The sequence below is a fragment of the Orbicella franksi genome, chromosome 7, assembly GCF_964199315.1.
Source record: "Orbicella franksi chromosome 7, jaOrbFran1.1, whole genome shotgun sequence".
NCBI classification, from domain to species: Eukaryota; Metazoa; Cnidaria; class Anthozoa; order Scleractinia; family Merulinidae; genus Orbicella; species Orbicella franksi.
In genome coordinates, this window is record NC_138151.1 from 30,143,079 (window position 1) to 30,161,524 (window position 18,446).

At 39.0% G+C, this 18,446-nt stretch overlaps 3 protein-coding genes across 4 annotated transcripts in view; 2 read left to right on the forward strand and 1 right to left on the reverse strand.

Moving 5' to 3' along the window:
* Window positions 1-981: 981 nt before the first annotated feature.
* LOC145493924 (uncharacterized) lies at window positions 982-6,419 on the reverse strand. Of its 2 annotated transcripts, XM_081473414.1 has the most exons (5): window positions 6,234-6,419; window positions 3,976-4,287; window positions 2,990-3,181; window positions 1,601-1,689; window positions 982-1,169 (listed from the first exon to the last, which is right to left on the reverse strand). In XM_081473414.1, exons 1-5 carry the CDS (start codon window positions 6,354-6,356, stop codon window positions 1,127-1,129), a joined length of 759 nt encoding a protein of 252 aa, XP_081329540.1. In that variant the 5' UTR covers window positions 6,357-6,419; the 3' UTR covers window positions 982-1,126. The 2 variants fall into 2 exon arrangements, with proteins under 2 accessions (XP_081329540.1, XP_081329539.1); XM_081473413.1 differs by lacking the exons at window positions 982-1,169; window positions 1,601-1,689 and having other exon boundaries at window positions 1,696-3,181.
* Window positions 6,420-6,525: 106 nt separating this feature from the next.
* On the forward strand, window positions 6,526-10,977 carry LOC145493933 (large ribosomal subunit protein mL41A-like). Its single transcript, XM_081473426.1, has 4 exons — window positions 6,526-6,617; window positions 8,149-8,187; window positions 8,691-8,755; window positions 9,938-10,977. Exons 1-4 carry the CDS (start codon window positions 6,530-6,532, stop codon window positions 10,055-10,057), a joined length of 312 nt encoding a protein of 103 aa, XP_081329552.1. The 5' UTR covers window positions 6,526-6,529; the 3' UTR covers window positions 10,058-10,977.
* A 1,795-nt stretch (window positions 10,978-12,772) lies between these two features.
* Window positions 12,773-18,446, forward strand: part of LOC145491762 (serine/threonine-protein kinase SIK1-like) — a 27,737-nt gene continuing 22,063 nt past the window's right edge. Inside the window, exon 1 of the mRNA XM_081471013.1 lies at window positions 12,773-13,387. Within this exon, the coding sequence (XP_081327139.1) occupies window positions 13,344-13,387 (44 nt within the window). The 5' untranslated portion in view covers window positions 12,773-13,343. The remainder of the gene's footprint in view (window positions 13,388-18,446) is intronic.

An 18,446-nucleotide genomic window follows, 5' to 3' on the forward strand; every position in this document is an offset into this window, starting at 1 on the left:
GAGATTCGACAATAAGTGGTAGACAAATTCAAAATTATGGCTAACGTATACTGCATGGAACTGCCGGCGTATATCACGCTGAATTAGTCAAAGAAAAGTGTGATTGAGAAATTACAACCAAGTTTAGATGCATAAAAAAATATTGTAGGCTTAGGATTTTACTGTACTCACGATCGTAGGAAAATAAATGTTCCAAAAGAAGACCTGAGAAATCTCAGCAGAATTACAGCTTAAAATGTGAGATCACATCTATAGTCTAGATTGTGCTACCAATCAGATTTAAACGCAGGTTATTTAATAATGTCTCAGTCTTTGGAAGATAGCTAAGATTGTAAGAGTTAAAACGTGAATCGTTTGTACAATCGTAATCTCTTCCGTTCTTTTAGACTACTGAGAGAATAATCCTTCGAAAAACCAGCCTTGCACATTCATCGTATTTACTAGTAAGTGCAAAGTCCGTTGAGGGCCACATAACACCTAATGACGACTCAACAAGCATGAATATTACACGGTATCTACTTCACCAGATTCGGTAGCACACTAGAAGTCACTGTCAGTAAAAAGTTCCCAAAACCTGAACTCCACCGAGAGGGGCCTTTTTCAGAGAGAAAAAAAAAAATGACCTTGAATGCAGGATAAAAGCTGTGTGGGAAATCAAACGCAACGTGTAGAAAACTATTGTTCTTTGATATTCAACAAACGGTGCAGCCGGCGTACCGGCGGTGTAGGCTTCCTATATTGTAGGCTAGTCCCCGAGAAACCCGTCCTTTTCATTCACACTGCGCGAGTTTCCTCAAGCTCCTAGCTAACACGAACGTTAGGTCTCCAGCTGGTTCTGACTTTCTAGCTCCGTTAAAGTTGCTGTTGTTTTTGCTGCTTCTATTGTTGTTGTGGTCGTTGTTTGTTGTTGTTGCTGTTGTTGTTCCTCCTGCTGCTGCTGCTGTTGATGTTGTTGATCTTCCTTTTTCCTCTCTTTAGCTCTTTTTCCTCTCTTTAGCTCTTTTTCCTCTCTTTAGCTCTCGTGGAAATCTCCGAAGCTGTTCAGAGTCTGGTACCATATACCTTCTCACACCTGGAACTGCCTTGCTAAGCAACGGGATTATACCTCATGAATAACAACTCCGCGTCAGCTCATTCCAGACTTTTCTTTATCTACAAGCATGCCTTTCCTGTAGAATTAACAAAGATAAATGTATACGGACCGTTACAAAACTTAGAGGTCTCTCTTTCAAGAGCCAAGTGAGATGAAACCACAGAACGAATGCAATAGCAAGGTCGAACTCTATACATGTACCTTACGGGCTAAGCGTAATGATAAAGGTTTTACTCTATAGTGCGGTATTCAATGGGGAACGCATATTAGAAAGAGGAGGAAGGGCGCTAAAACAAATCATAAAAGTAATTGCACTTTGAAATCCGTTGTATTAGTTATATATAAAACTAATTACTCTCTTGTAACGTTCCTATCTTGCTGGAAACAAAGTGTACTAAGTTTACCACTGCCTAACACTGCTTTACACAATTCATTCCTTGTTTTCCTCTCAACTTTACCATTGAAAACAATTAAAGCTGCCAGAAAAAACAAGAAACCTAAGCTTACAGCAAGTCATTAGCTCTTTGCAGTTCTTCAATTTTCTGTTCAGTTTGTGCCATCCATTTCTGGTACTTTTCACCCCAGGATGTCTTAATCTACAAGCAAAATGTAGAAAATGCGATATTTCATTATAAGTCACATAAAGGAAAAGTATCCAACCAACCAACCATCAACCAACCAAACAAACAAACAAACAAACAAACGAAAAACATGAATTCCACGCAGCCTGCCCGGAACGGTTGAGTACTTGCCTAAGTTTACTTTTTGGCTTGAAATCACAATTTGGTCAGCAAACACGTGTCAGCATACGTTGGATGGGACTTGATTTGAGCCCTGGATCCCACTTCATAGGCCGATAGGGGGAATCTGTCATAGGGTGGGGATGGGTCGTAAGCTGTGAGTCTAAAGGGATGAACCATCTGACTCTACCGATCCCTCATAAAAGACAACTTGGCTTGACAGGGGAGAAGGGAAAGGTGTCATCGTGAGTCGTGAATTTACATATTTTGGGGACGTGAAATGTTGAATGACAGGTTTGTTCGTCGTTAAAAGGGACCTGCTAAGAAGCGCGTAAGGCACAACGTAGTTACCGCCGGCGAAATAAACCTCGCCAATTATGGTGAAAATCAATAAAATAGCTCTCAGACGCGCTAGAAAAACGTACGCCACATAAACCGACTCAAACTTTACTGTAGCTTTTAAAGGAAAAGTAGAGAGACAGAGTGACGTTTTTTGATCAAGTTTCCGACAATAACAAGCCGTAGTGTTACGCTTTGATTAGCTGTGCACGGATTGGTGAAATTTACCGCACATCAGAGAGTACGAATCAAGCCGAAAGTAACTGAAGGCTGTTTTAAGGACTACAACAAACTGCCACAAAACTTTAGCGAAACAAAAATATTTAATTAGCAGATAACATTCTGAACGGTTGAAAAATATAGAACCGAAAGATTGTTTCCTCAAGCCAATGAATCCAACTATGTTGAAAATAGATGATTGGCACAACTTAACTGTCAGCTGCAATCAACTGAAACCGAAACTGAAAAGAAATGCTCCATTGTAGAAGTCTATAGTCCTGGGGGGTGACTCCCATATAAAAAGCACAGGGGTGCTCGTCATACCTTTTGGGGGTTAAAAAAGCGGTTTTGGAACGTCTTTGGCTGTTCAGCCTCAAAAGGTCCACAGCAGGAGCTTTTAAGGTACCTTTCAGGGCATTGAGCCCCCAAAAATATTAAAGTATGTGTTGTTCTAGAATTGGTACCTCTTAGGGGTGAAAGAAATTACAAGACACGCCCACAAAGCAGGATCTTGGCACCTCTTGGGGTTCTTTTCAAAATTCCTAACGAGCACCCGTTTCCTTTTAATATTGGAGTCCCCCAAGGGTCTAAAGCTTACCTCTAACATAAGCTTTTCTTCTTTTGAACACCATTCAGCTTCCTTCCTGCTCAGTTCCTCTAACAAATCATCAATTTGCAACTGAAGATCTATTCCCTTCGAATGCAGCAATTTGTTTTCTTCTTGAAGTTCCTTGTTTTGTTGTTTTACTTTTTCTAGTTCAGCTGCAAGAGTTGAGTCTGACTCTTTGGCCTGTGAGTTTTCAAAGAAGCAGAGTTAATGTACAGTAATCCCTGGGGTAAACTCATTCTACGAAATAGCTGGTTGGACAACATTTACTAGTACTTGACTGAATTTAGGGCAAATGGCCATTGCTATAGCTTTGCTTGGATTTAACGATCTTGGACGTTCGGTGACCCCTACTTATTCTTTACACAAACAGATTATATTTACAATTATTTCCACATAATTTACATGAACAAAAAAATCAATGTGGGAAGTTACTTCACTTCAAGTTAAAAAAAAAAATCAAGACTTTTGTCCACAGGACATTGAATCCTTCCATCTTGCGGCTGCAAGGCGCGTGAAACTAAGGGCGCTAAATCCAAACTTGTTCTGTAACGAACCTCACCAGTTGACTAAATTCACTTAATAGGTCCACTTAAACAACATTTGGTATAAAACATTTCACTTCAAAGATCTTAGAATTGCAATATTTTGGGGCTTATAGACACTGTGGCCTTTAATTCGCTAACGAAGCCCGATTTTTTCAGATTTAGGGTGTTCTTCCGGGCATGTTCTCACCAAAACGAAGTCTGTGACTCCCCACATTTCTGACATAACTAACGCGTCATCTTACAGTCCGTGGTAAAAGTCTCAGAAAAAAATCAATGTTGGAAATTTTTCAGGCAAACGTCCTTAAGAGTTCAAGACGGCAGCATCTGTTATTAGCTAGCATTACAAGCAGGTAGTGAGTGCACAGGAGAAGCTGAACCTCCCATGTAGCCCTTTGCATACATTTGATTACAGGCTTGGGTAATAAATACCTGTTTCTCAACTTCCCTTTTAAGTTCTTCCAGCTCCACTTTGTGCAGTTCCTTTAAGGCTGCAATATTTTCATGCAATGTATTTACTTGCTGGTTGCTTTCTTGCATCTTGCTTTGAAGGTCTACATCCAAAGACCTGGTTCTCTCTTTACGGTGTTCAGGGAGGTCTGGCGATCCAGTGGATGTACTCTCACCAACAGCATGTGGTGTACCAGTGGTTATATATTCTTTGTTCTTTTTAATGATTGTAGTGTTCTTGGCTTTGCGTAGCTCATCGAGGCGTCTCTTTAGATCTGAAACTTGATGCTCAAGCTGAAATGAGATAAGTAGACTACTGCTAAGGTACTAACATAAATGAGTTAGATTGAAATAATTAAAATTGACTATTTAATTTACATAACAATGAAGCAAGGTTGATAACTATGTAGAAAACTTAACGGGACAACAACATGATAGAGTCCAAATTGGAAGCCAGGAATTGCAGCTGTAGACAGCTGTTTCCACCTAGTTGGGTCTCATCAGCATGGTGTAGCAGCAACCAGTAGAACAACCAGCTTGTGGACCCATCGTCTTGTACATGTAAATGTACGTGATAATGACCTCAGATGTTATGTACAGTATCTGAAAACATCTGTACTTATGTACAGTATCTGAAAACAATAGAAATTTAAATTTGGCTAATTAATTCCTACTTAGCTTTTTGCTTTTTTCTATGACGTTATATTGCAATTAGGTGTATCAACCTTGCTTCATTGTTATGTTTCTATTTTTGTCTGATCAGATCTTTTACAGATCCTACAGTACGTATACCAGCAGCATTGTCATTTGCAGTCCCTTGTATCATTGTATTTACTATTTTACAGTTCTTTGAAATGTAGCCAAGCCTCTGAAATTTACCAGGCCTCTGCATGAAAGTGAGAATTGGCATGACCAGTTTAGTGGCTAGCAGACAAAAGAATAAATTACAGAGTAGCTAGGTTTGTATCAAAAAAAGTCAACTCTAGCCTTGATTCTGCACAGTAGGCCTGATCACTAAAGCAAAGAACTGTAAAATGGAAAATTACTTAGCTTGGTTAAAATGTAGTCCTCAGGAATAAATTAGTCTGTAATAATTAGTTATTGGAATAAATTAGCCAAAAATGAATGGCCTTTTGGGACAAATTGTAATTAGACTGTGTAATGAAAAAGCATCTAGTCAAGTGCTTTAGTTAGTCCTCAGGAATAAATCAGTCTTGGGAATAGACTAGTCATCAAACAGGTCAGACACTATCAGCCAATCTTTTGCCAGCACACACCTCCCATATGAGAACACTTCCTCAAGGTCCCACTTGCCTGTGAGCAGGTTCTCATGCACTGCGGCAGGAGCATCCACAAAGCCACAAGAGACAAGCTAGCATGTCGGCTCTTTTACTGGCTTGCTTGCTCTCCAGCTTGTCTCTTGTGGCTTCAGTGCCCTGCACTGCAGCATGAGCAGCGGCAAAGCCACAAGAGACGAGCTAGCATGCCAGGTCTTTTACTGGCTTGCTTGCTCTCCAGCTTGTCTCTTGTGGCTTCACTGCCCTGCTGTAGTGCATGAGAGTGCCTGGTCCCAGTGACCTACATATGCCTCCTTTTTCCCTCCCAAAGCCAGGTACCTCTTGTAAGGATGCAAGACTCATTTTTAGAACTCAAGTATGGGAGGACTCCTCAAAAAAGCTGTGGAATCAACCACCTACAGTTTATAACCCTCACCTTGTTTCTCATTAGAACATTCCCTTTTTAAATCTGCACCCCCCTTCCTAATCCCCCCCCCCCCCCCCCCCCGTCAATGGAGGGCAACCTCTGGCACAGGGCCTCACTGCTGCAATATTTCTTTTTTTTATTAAGTAGCTGCAAACTTTAAAGGTGCTGACACAACAACCAGGGTGTCAGCATCTGTGGAGGAAAGGGGGAGGGGAGGGGAGGGGTGCGGATGCAAAATGGAATGTCCCACTCTTCCAAACATCCATTCGTGTTTCTAAGCTTATATAAGTTAATTCCATAAACACGGAAAGTGTTTTCTATTTCTTCAGGAGTGCGCTTTTGACATGAACAAAGCGATTGACCTGACCTGCCACGGAGATGCAGGTTTCCACAATTTAAGTTTTTACAAAAACTTACAACTTGTAATCAATTTATGAAAAGACTGCACAGTATGAACTTGTATGCTCATGTGAGCAGTCTTTGTTTTATGTCAAATTTTAATTGTAAACATTTGAAGTCTTGCAGTTTTTCCTTACCTCTTTGATTCGTGCCTGAGAGAAAGAATCCACAGAAACTCCCTCGCTTGTTTTTCGAGTTCCACTCGCTGTTCCAAAAGTTTTGCCCCTTCCACTAGACGTTGAACTCTTCCGAGTTGCCATTTTACCAAGCTAACGTGATCTTGTCACGCTCGGCTGGGATCTGGACCGAAGGTTACCGAGCAAACAGGCGTGGATGCTAAGCGCTTCTCCGCCATTTTGGGAAAAAACATTCAGCCACGATGGAACTTTTATAGTAGAGTTAAATTTGATTTGACAGCGATCGAAGGACAAAAATGCCACTAAATATTCTTCGAGGCCTCTTTAGAGGTGCCACACGAGGCGTGATGACGGGAAAGAGGGGGAACAAGAACTTTTACAAAGGTATTTTCTTTTGGCATCATTGAATTCGAGCGATATAGTGCAGTGAAGTCGGCAATGTTGATTATTTTCATGGGTTGGTTGTCTTTGTACACTCTGTAGAGGGTGGTAAAGGGGGGAGGGGGGGGTCAAGATCACGTTTCACGGAAATGAATTGGTCCTTTCACAATTCATTTATTCATACATTCAATTTACGGGAAATAAAATCGACATTTCACGTTTCACTAAAACAAAATGGCATTTTTTGACACGAACTTACGTAATTTATGATATTTGAAAGTTACGCCCAAGTACAGTCTTGTTAGATGTCTTTATCATCCGTTTGCTTCTTGTTCTGTGCGCAGCAAAAAGAAATCCGATCAAGGACACGAAGAGGGATGATTGTCCGGTCACGGTTACGCAATATTGTTAATTAACGTCGAAAGTAAGAGCTAGAAGACACAACCAGAATCCCGGTTCAAACGAATTAAATACTTCTTTCTCATTTCACGGAGAATTAGTTTGGAAAATCACGGTTCATGGCTTCTAATTAAATCACGATTCACGAGAAAAATTTAAGCCATTTCACATTTCATGAGAAAAAAATTAGGCCAATCACAAATCACGAAAATACCCTTTACCACCCTCTCTGTAGGGGAAGGTTGGTGCAGTAAGGGTGTTTTATTTTTAATTATATAAAATCGTAATAATTAAAAAATAATAATAACTAGCAAATTTCGAATTACTCTCCCATTTTGATTGGTTCTTACTTGTAATGTGTTGGAGGACAGACGCATAGATGACGTCATTGGCTTTGTTTCCTTATTATATCAAACAAGTTGATTCCATGTTGCCGAGTATCTGTTCAATAATAGATCACAGAAGACATCAATATGTGGTGAGAACATCAGTGACACAATCTCCTAACAGCTTGTTTGCCACTTTTTTGTTCTTACCGCATTTTGACATCATCCATGATCTTTTACTAAACAGATGCACAGCAACATGGAATCTATTTATTAAACTAAGCTTGTATAGGCATTTGTTGCCAGAAAGGGCTCACTCCTTTCAGTATTTTTGTCGAAAGCAAGAAATGTACAAATTTTGAATCTCTTCATTAGGAGACCTCCATAATTTATTCATAAAAAATATCAAGTATCAAATGGTAAAATGAGAGCTTTCCAACCCACTGGTGTGAGTGAATATGTGCTGTTTGTGGACCAGTAATCAGGGCTCTCATCAAGTTTTGATTCACCTGTAGCCTTGCTCTCCACACCCTTTAACAAAATTGTTACTATGTTGGTGAATTCTATCAACAACAGGCAATTTCACTGGTTGCATCAAGGGAAAATAAATCATACTCAGCCATAACAGGCATTACAGGTTACCACCCGTAATGAAAGCCCCGGTGAGGTCTTCTGCTGGTCTTTGCTCAAGCTCCCAAATATTCTTTGATGCAGATGTACATGTACTGAACACTGTTTTAACAGTGTTTTAACTACCCTCAATGTTTAAAAACATTGCAGGTAGTTAAATTGCCAAATTTTCATTGCAGGACGTGGAGTCAGAAACCCAGGTTTCCACACAAGAAAAGGTAAATATAACATAAGATAAGATATCTTTTTGTCACATTAACAGAATTTTTGGGGGGATAGCAAGTTTTCTTTTAGTACTCTATACATGTAGTTGTGGTTACAGCACCTCAGGCAACAGACCCCAGCCTAAAAAAAAAAAGATATATTATGCCACATAGTGGCTAACTCAGCAAACAAGTGTCTAGCATTAACTATACTTTGCACAACCCAGCAAGATGTCTGTGCCATGGAATCTTGTGGCAAAAAGTAATAAAATTTTATTATTCTTAGTTGGTGTCAATTTTAGCATGCAAGTCTATACTTCTGTGTATGGTGGGGACCCACAATAAAATGGCAGTGGCCAGAATTCGGAAAAGTGCCTGAATGGGAGTATTTTCACTATTTTGGCTTAACTTTTAACTTGGCAAATCAATATAATTAACAAGAGCAAACACATACAGTCATGTATTTTAAAATATTTAACTCAATTTTAAAGCAAAATTGGCTGGCTCTCTCTCTATAGGTGGTTATATGATAGTTCGGAAGAAAGTAGCAGAGTTCATTGTTCCAGATTTGACTGGCTTTGAGGTATTAAATCCATAATTAAAGAAATCTCTGGAGTAAGATGTAATGATAGACAAGGGTCTATTTGCTGCCTACACAGTCAAGCTATAAAGGTCACACATCAATTGAAACAGTATCACTGAGTTCTCGGTAACAGGCAGTTTTTTTTGCGGTATGGATTTTCAGAATGTATCCTACTTCTCTTCTGTTGTACAGCATAATTATCTGTGCTGTAAGAACTGCTTCCGTTCTTCAGATTCTGTTATTCACATGTTTTTCAAAATTTTTGTTATGGTGATTAGAAAAAGGGTAATTGTGTCATGTTTGTTTGTGAGACTTAAGTGTCACTGCACCTCCACCTCACTGTAAATAGGTTCTGGTGAACTGTTTGCGAGAAAAACCTGACAGAATGCTGTATAGGGAACCTGCTGTGCACTATCTTTCCATCCAGGGGGGATTAGTAAATATTATTATATGCCTAGTTATTTCATTCTGCAAAAACCAGAATTACCTCTGTTGGTGAGGGTGACTTTGTATGCATTACCTTAATTAGTCTAAGAGGTGTTATTTTAAGCAATGCTAAGCGGTGCTATTTTTAGTGTCTTGCTCACTCTACACCTGAGTTTTGCAGCCGAACAGACCAGCACTTATTACCCATTACAACGGCATTAAATAGCAAGGAGTATTTTGTGTCTCCCACCCCATTGGAATGGGATGCTTGTCCATTGCATGTTTACCTTCAGTAACTCAGGGGTTTCATTCATTTTTTGGGCAAACTTACTGGCTGTGAGGATGATGTTGTCTGGCTGGTTTAACCATCTAGAGTAAAGATTTTCATATAAAGAGGCTTAATTCAAAAAGTTTTTCCTGCCTGTGAAAACCAGTTGCCCTCCTGTTGAAAAGTTAATGAAACCCCTGTCGAGCATGTAATTTGGTGGTACCCGTTTATACATCTACGAGAAGGGTTGCACCACGAGAATTTAATTTGCCCAAGAAGACAACAGAGTGACCCCAGCCAGTGCTCAACCCCAGACTGCTGATTTCGGATTCTAGCATGCAACCATTACCTTGCCACACCTCCCCCACTACTTCATATTCATAGATAATCCCAATATAGCCATTGCATCTTTTCAATAAGAATATAACTGTCACTCTGAATGAAAAACAGGACTACTATAATTAATATATATTTTTCTTTCTTGCCAGTTGAAGCCATACGTCTCTTACAAGGCTCCAAAAACTGCCATACGAGAGCCAACACCTGAAGGCCTCTTGGCAAGCATCAAGGAGAAAATTCATTTACTCAAGTACAGAGAAACGCCATAAAGACAACATATGGACAATTACAAATTTATAACTTTTCTTTACCGTTTCGTGTACTACTCTAATGAGGCGGGCTTAGAGAATTTACCTGCAACACTTGTAGAGAATTGAAGAAGAAGAGTAAGAACCCACGTGTAAGAACCTAGTAAGTGGTTTAACCCTTTAACCCCTAAATTTTCACCATAAAATGCCGTTTTTAACCGTTAAATCAGCTTTTTGGCTGCCATAACGCTAAATGGGCCTTAGTTTTGCTGAAAAAACTATTTTTGTCACCAAAAAGATAGATTTCCCGAAGATTAGGCACAAAAACGTAAAAAATTTTAATTTGGCGCCTGCGCATAAACCAATTTTGTTTTTCTTTTGCAATTGCCCGTTCCGATTTTTTTTCTTGCCCCTTTTCTTTGCTTTTTCTCGGCCATTTTACTCTCGTTACCTTTTGCGTTTCATATTCGTTCTGGCTGCCGTAAAAAGTTGCTTGCTTGCTCTTCTGGGAAGTGGATCCCCTGTGGTGCAAAAAGCAACTTCCGGGAGCCGTTGCTAGGGGAGTATTTTGAATATGACGTTTTTTCCGTCTGCTTTTTTGACGTCATTCATGTCACGGCCTCACCCAGAACCTTACTCTGGACAAAAAGATATTGAAAACAACCGGCGAAATATAACTGATCAGTATTTCGCCGAAGCAACGGGCTCTTGTGGAGCATTTCTCCCGGCTTCGTGGAACGGATGTATTTAAAGACCATTAGAGAGCTTGATGAGGTCTTCGACAGTACCGGAACGACAGGAAAAATTCCATTACGGTACGTAAAAAAGCAACACAACTGATTGAATCATTTTGTTTGCTGGTCGCGGTAGCGACTGGTTAGTTAATCGTCATAATGCAAGAATGAAAACAAAAAAAACAAAAAAAAGAAAGAAAAAAGAAAGGATTTTGCTTTCCATGTCACTGTGCAGCAGTTAGGCTGGACTACTCTACTTGCCGGCAGAACTCGTGAAAGCTACCTGTTCTGTTTGCACACAGCTATAGATCCTTTTCAAAAACAATGATAGAAAGATGCTAAATAACTTACTTTCTATAATTCTACTTTTCATAAACGGCTGTAAATTCAGTTGAAATTCTTTTGTATGCGTTTTAAAATCTGCCTTACAAAACTCGTCTGAGGGTAAAAATTCTTTCGAATAAATCAACTAAAAAACATTTAATACTTACAAAATAATTTATGAGTGGCATTCATTCATGAAAAATGGTATATTCTGCTTTTTAAAATACTAGATTTGTTCTCCCTCTCTACAAGAATTACACTAGCAAGAATGTTGTTTTACTGTTTACGAGACCATGTTGTAATTAAGATTATTTCTTGAGCACAACGCTAATCACTTAAAAGAAGATTAGATTTGATTAGATGTGTAGACTTGCGAAAAACGTCATTAAAAATTACTTCTCTTGATATATGGCACTGACCTTTTGTAATTAAGCATGGCTATATCGAGATAAAGAAAAAAGAAAAGAACAGCAAAAAAGATGACAAAATATACGGTGTTTTTACTTGTCACAATTTTCTCTCGATTATTTTAAGATATGCACATCTAAAAGCAACTATGACATCTTGTGGATATAACAGATCATCTACCCTCCTTCCTCAAAACATTGACGAGAACCAACGAAACGTGACAAACCAGCATCGCCAGTGAGACCGTGTTTGACCACATTTCCAAACACCCTGGAGAGAGTTAAAAATACGACGCGCAGCGCAGTATTTTTGACGCGCTTCCAGGTGTAAAATGTGGTAAAAGACTTGATGATATCTCTCAGTTAGTACGCGCGCTGATTGGTCAGTTTAGCGGGCTGTATTCTACTGTACGGCCCGCCCGCTAAAATTTAAGCTGTTTTTGTTGCCAAATGTTTCGTGATTTATGGCCAAGTGTTCTTAACTTAACGTTTTCTCGGTCCGTACTGTAAGTTATGGATCCTCGATTTAAGGATACTGTAAGTTATGGAGTCTCCCCATCGACTTACGGCCCAAGCACTTCGCGATTGGGCCATAAGTCGATGGGGAAAAAAAACTCATCTGTAAACAATGACGCAAGCTATGATCTCCCTATACGTTCGAAGTCCTTGTTGAAAAAAACTGTAAATTTTAGGTCTACTGTTTAATTAAATAAATTCAAATCTATTTTCAAATGTTGTTACAAAAATGATTCTCGCCCTTTTAACCTTGTATGAACTTTCGCAACATCTCTGTGAAATAAGCACAATATCGAAATTAGTCTCTATTTGCGGCTGCGCAGAAGCATGCTTTATCATGTGATTGACAACAAAGTTTTGGTCTTGGCAAGTTAGTGCAAAGACCTCTGCCTCGCTGCATACGATGCTAACACCATGGAGGAAAAAACTACGGATTGTTGTGCACTTTCAAGGCTAGCCATGAGATAAAGGTTCAGTGTTGCAACTCGTGAGGGAAAGCTCATGAAGTTAAACCTCGTTCCTGTTTTGCGCTGAGTGAGTGCTTTTGTTCACTTCTGAAGCGAACAGGTGATATTTTTATTAATTGCGTTTCAGTGAACATAAGAAGGGATGTCTCTGGCTGTCTGAACGAACAATAACATTGACGTTTTTACAGCAATTAAACGTTTCCTATGAGACTTAAGTTTCCTTCAATCGACTTGCAAATTCAACAAGCCGTAACGTATTTCTTCAAGTAAAAATAAAATACGATATGGTGGAGAATCTGGTTTATTTTACGAAAGGCCACCTCAGCAATTGATTAAGTTAAGCCAAAATTTTGCTTTCACAGCCAAGACGAAGCCACCTTTCAAAAGTACTTGTTAGCTTTCACTGCTTTCCAACAATTTTAACACCGTTCATCTTTGTTCAACCCATGTTAGCGAAGAACATATTAAAACAACTCTGTCGGTTACAAGATTTGGTTGTGGTCAAAAATCAGAAACTCAACTACACGGGGAACGTTGTAAAGAATAATATCGATTGCGCTATCATAGTTTAGTTACTAGCTGCTTTTTTCTCTTGGCAATTACTGGCTGACAAACGTCATTGAGAATTATTTCAATGTGTTGCGTGGGTGTAGAAGACTAAAACGCTTGGAATAATTATTCTGGAAAAACTTCATTGTAATGCGTTGCGAAGTCGCGCAGCGATTAAAATAAAAGCTCTCTTCTGGATGGCATTTAGCTGTTGAAGAGGCAAAGCTAACGATTTTAGTGGTTAATAGCGGCCGCTACTGAATTTCTGGTCTAGTGTTGCAAGGGGAATGAGCGAGTGAAGGCTGGTGTTATGGAGTGGCAAAACGAGTTCGGTGAGCTGTATCGTACGGAAAGGTAACTGAGAACTCTTTCACTTCCTATGATGTCTCAAAATTTGCTGTTTATAGGTTTCACAATGTCGTTGTTTTCGTTCCAGTCTTGCAGGGAATTTGTTACTTGTAACATGTGTATCTAAAAGCAAGGTGCTCGTGATAATTAAATATGCTTGCTGCAAAGCCGGTTTGATGGTTTTAGCGCGGGGAGATAGATCATCGCTACACGAAACTTAAGATTTTCAACGTTGTGGCAATGCAATGTTGTCTTTTACAGCAGGCATCCTTAGAAAATGAATGGATATTTAAAACGTCAATGAAGATCGATGCTCAAAAGAGTGAATACAGTGGGTTATTTCATTTGCGAGGGAGGTTTGTCACTGTTGTGTTGGGAAGTAAATTCATATTGATTGCACTTTTCATCTCGCGACTAAATTGATTCTGTTAATTGTTGCCACATAGAATGCTAATGGATAGCTTGATGTTTTTATCGTTCTTTTATTGGAAGTGGCGGCCTTAAACGTATACCTTACTGCTTGTGCTATTTCTGAGACAAACACAGCTGATTGGACAATTTATTTACTGAATCAATACTGAAAGTCGGATTCTGAATAACCACATTGACCGACAGAAGACCAGAATAAGTAGTTATTGCACGCACGTGAAAACGTTTGCGCGTGCGCAGTATAGCGCGTATCTACTCATGGGGTATTTTGTTGTGCCGTTAATATCGATTGAAGGCTACACAGAGTAAAAAAAAGTACATGATACTTTAATATTTTTACGAGGTTTTTTGTGAAGTATGGTAAGTTAGTCTAAAAAGGACTGACCAAAAGCTATGCATGACAACCTTCTAATAAATACCACACCGACCGCGTCAAACTCTTCCAAAGGTACCTTCAGGTATTTGTTATTATCCAATAATGCATGCAATAAATCGCTTATTTACCGTACAATTATATACGCAGCAAATATCGAAGATGGTTGCCAAAGTGAACAAATTAAACTTCCCATCCAAGGTATGAAATCGAGTACCTCATTCCAACCATTTTATCTTCAATGCTCATTCACTTATAAATCCTTTATCAGTTGAACCGCTTAGAAAGATAAACTATTTACTACCTTCATTGCTATTCTTATGTTCCTACACATAGATCATACAGTTTTAATCATACTAATGTCGCTGCCGATATGGAAACGTATAAGATATACAACATGCATGAAGTCTCAACTACCTCGGCAACTGAAGTCTCCAGCACCTAAGGAGACACTTTCATGGGGATTTTTCCGTATTTTTTGGTCAAAACAGCGCTCTAATGAGGACTGAAAAACTTATATCGTACACTAAGTGCTTTTAGAACGCTATGATAGAGAATCTTGACGGAAGAACAAATTGCAATCACTTTTTATAGCCATGCACATTTCCAACACATGACAAAGTTTGAAAGAGTCTGTTAGACTTTTTCAATTTTACGTCATCACACTAGCTAGTACATGCGCAACTCATTACAACAACCAATTCATGGCTTCAGTGCGCTTTTTTGAAGTAATTTTTAAAAAGACTAGACCAATATTTTAAGATGTTCATTAATGACCATAGTTCTTCTGGTTCTTGAGTCATTCCCATTATAGTGCCCTTGTACCATGAATTTTACTCCTGCGCCAGCATTCTTTTTTCTGCGATGGATAGCTTAGTGCAGGCTTTCAAGTAGCTACCGATTCAAATACACCATGCAAGTTATTCCCCTGGGTTGAAAGAGACTGAGAGAGGACAAAACCCATATTCTGGATCTTAAAGTGATCTTCTTTTCTCTAGTCAACCGTGGCTCAGTATATGCGCTTTAGTTGGGATCGACAACAAGTAATTAATCTATAAAAATTAGATGCATGAAGGGAATACAATGGACCAACGTATTGTCATGATATTGAGTCGAGTGCCTCTATCAGTTACACATACCAGTCGCACAACACCGAAAATTAAACTCAGCCGTATTTCAGTGAAGTTGCAAACAAAAAGCCAAAAGACATATTTGGAACGTAGAGGCTTACACCAGTTTCACAGGTAGGGCAAATTTGGTGAACCTTTTTTTAAAGTTGAACAAGTGATGTAGAAAAAAAAGAGCGTAGTTCCATTGAATAATTGTATCTTAGTCCACTTTGAAATAGAACGTCTTTGCATGCAATGGTATATTAAAATTTATTCTGGGAGTAAAAATTCGCATTCTTCAAGTTCGTTCAGGCTTTCAACTACCACTCTAACGAAAGCTTTTGAACAGTAGTTTTTGTTAATTTGGAACTTTTTACTGCGCTGCACAAGGTGGTTTTAATGTAGCTGCAATGATGTTATAGGTAAGAGCTGTTTATCACACTGCCTAAAGGAGATCGAACTCATATATAAGCCTGTGAAACCTTTGCTTGTCATCATTCAAATGAGAGCGGATGATAGAGCAGCAATGCTTCGTATGACGTTGATATCGATTGTGTTTTGTCAAGATTTGGCAAAACTGAATTTGGATTTTTCTCGTGCATGTCTTGACAATTTTAAAGCTGGCCATTTTGGGAAGTGAATTTCATCATTATGAGATCGATTGGAACACACACAAAATATTTTAAATTCTTGCGACTAAGAATTTTATATTTCTGTTCGTATCATGCCAACTAATCAACATGCTCTTTGCCGCTCAGTTACATAAGGAACATAATAATTTGATATCGCCATGGCAACGTTGTAAACACCGTCTAAGCACTTGAATGTCAAGGACCAGGGTTCGTCATAACTACCAAAAATATACCTTTCTCCACCCCTCACAGCACTTTTTTGTACGTTATTTATCGTTGTCTTCGTGTGAAACATGAAAAGGATTTTCCGCAAAATTTTGAAATGTTGCCTTTTCTTTCAAAAGTTCATTTTTGATTGTACTACGTGGGTATAAACGAGGAACGGTCCTATTGCATGCATTCATAGAGAAAATTCATACAGAATTTCTTTTGAATTCGCTTCTTACAGCAAATTGTAGAAACTGAAGTAAGACTGAAATGTTGGTTTTCGCAGAGAGACAGGAACAGGCAGGCTGATATAATTCCCCTCAAATACACAACCGAGTGGAGAACTGTGACTATATAGCAAATTACACAACTAATATTCTGATTTAGCTAACCCAGATACAAGGCCCGCAAATTTCATCAGGCACGTTTGGATTTCAGTCCGGCTTTTGCTATGGCAATTTCAAAACAAATAACAACGTAACGGCAACAACGCTGTTATGCAACCGGTAAGTCACTTGAGACGTAGTGTTAAAATGTCAAAAGATATAGACATGATTCAACAACCAACCTTTTACGAGTCATCTGGAAGCTAAATGACTAGTAAAAGGACAAACAAAGTTTAAAGACAGTGGTTTGATCATTTGCCATCAGAATCGTCAAAAGTAAGTGCTTAACACAGTTGATTTTCGCAGAAAACCGATTAGCGCTGTGTATGTAGTCCGCCTATGTTCCGTAGAAAAGTGAACGCGCACATAGGTTGTGTTGTGACAAAGATCCCGTCAGTCGATGTACATTTTTCTTTGTTGGGACCGAATGAACAAGAACCACTCTTGTACGAGAAGCGATTTGTTGACCTCCGGAAATAGATCTTCAGTCTCCATACAGACTGGGCAGCCAGGTCAAACCACAATAACCGGGTCTCAGATGCAGATCAGGAATCGTAAATTTACGGCACTACCGGTTACCCAACAAGCAAAAGAATGATCTACATCGTACATGGTTGCGTAAGTTGCAATGAGTGTTCAAAACAAATCGGTACTAATTAAAGAGCACATTATGAAGGCCGTAAAGTCTTCTAAGTCAATCCACAGGTTGAAAGTGTGGGAGATTCAAACTCTTTGAATCTGAACATGACTTCAACTTTGATTTAAACTTCGAGTTCAATTTTGCTATCAGTATTAATTGGGTTAATTGACTTTAGGAATGATTTTAGTAGTATTTTTGACTATGACTGTTTGATTTTGACAGTAACTTAATCACTGTGGGTGACCTACCTTTGGCCACGATTTTGATCAAGCCTTGACTTTAACTTTGTTTAGACGTTTTAAGCCTTGACTTTGACTTTGGTTATGAGTTTTAAGCCTTGACTTTGGTTATAAGTTTTAAGCCTTGACTTCGACTGTAGCTGTGGGTTCTAAGCCTCGACTTTGGTTACCGGTTTTAGCCATATCTTCAGTTTTGAGTTTCAAACCGTGACTTTGATTACGCTTTTTAAGCCTTGACTTTAGTTAGTTAAACCCTTGCCTTTAACCCAGGTTGTGAATTTTCAGCTTTGACTTAAACATTAGTTATGATCACATACTCGGCATGATTTCAACTTTGCTCATAATTTTGTCTAGGATAGTGCATTTAACTCGACTTTGACTCTAGACAAATGACTCGAGTTATGATGTTCACTTGCATGGTTGTGCATTTAACCTCGCCGGCTTGTTGTTGTTGTTTTTTTTTTAGGTGTGACTTTGACTCTGGTTAAGAGCATACCTGATAATCACGCGTTATTTGACATTTTCTTTGCCGAGAACAGTTGAGGTAGCTTATGTTAAGGCGAGGATCTACCTGAATTTAAGTGAAGTTTTAGGAAATTAAAGAGGGATTAATAGGAAAAAAAAGAGGTTTGACAGTTGAACGCCCCCTGAAAGGACACCCCAGGTTGGTGGGCAACTGTTTGTTGTACGTCTACCAATTTTTAGCTTCAAATTCTAATTTTAAAACAACATCAAATCTTCAAAATTTCCCGATTTCCATAAATTTTACTAATCCTTTGAGAAAAACTATTTATTCCCAAATATACCCAAAATCCACCAAAAAGGTTACAAAACAGCCCGAAACAGCCCAAAACATAGATATGTTGGATGAGCAAAGAGATTTTTGACTGCTTGAGACGTGAACGAGATATTTGCGTTAAAACCATAATACCCAACCAAAATACGGTCTTCATGTTAACCCCCGCCTTATGGTATGTCATACTTTTACACCTGTTAATCGCGGCGTCTGTGCATCGTCTTTAGAGAAGCTGTAGTTGCACCGTCAGCACA

Excerpts from the sequence above, each read along its gene's own strand:
- LOC145493924 (XM_081473413.1), bottom strand. The coding sequence starts at position 6,356 with ATGGCAACTCGGAAGAGTTCAACGTCTAGTGGAAGGGGCAAAACTTTT. Across the intron at positions 4,288-6,233 it reads CTCAGGCACGAATCAAAGAG|CTTGAGCATCAAGTTTCAGA; the intron begins GTAAGGAAAAAC and ends ATCTCATTTCAG. Across the intron at positions 3,182-3,975 it reads AAAGGGAAGTTGAGAAACAG|GCCAAAGAGTCAGACTCAAC; the intron begins GTATTTATTACC and ends GAAAACTCACAG.
- LOC145493933 (XM_081473426.1), top strand. The coding sequence starts at position 6,530 with ATGCCACTAAATATTCTTCGAGGCCTCTTTAGAGGTGCCACACGAGGC. Across the intron at positions 6,618-8,148 it reads GAACAAGAACTTTTACAAAG|GACGTGGAGTCAGAAACCCA; the intron begins GTATTTTCTTTT and ends TTTTCATTGCAG. Across the intron at positions 8,188-8,690 it reads AGGTTTCCACACAAGAAAAG|GTGGTTATATGATAGTTCGG; the intron begins GTAAATATAACA and ends CTCTCTCTATAG.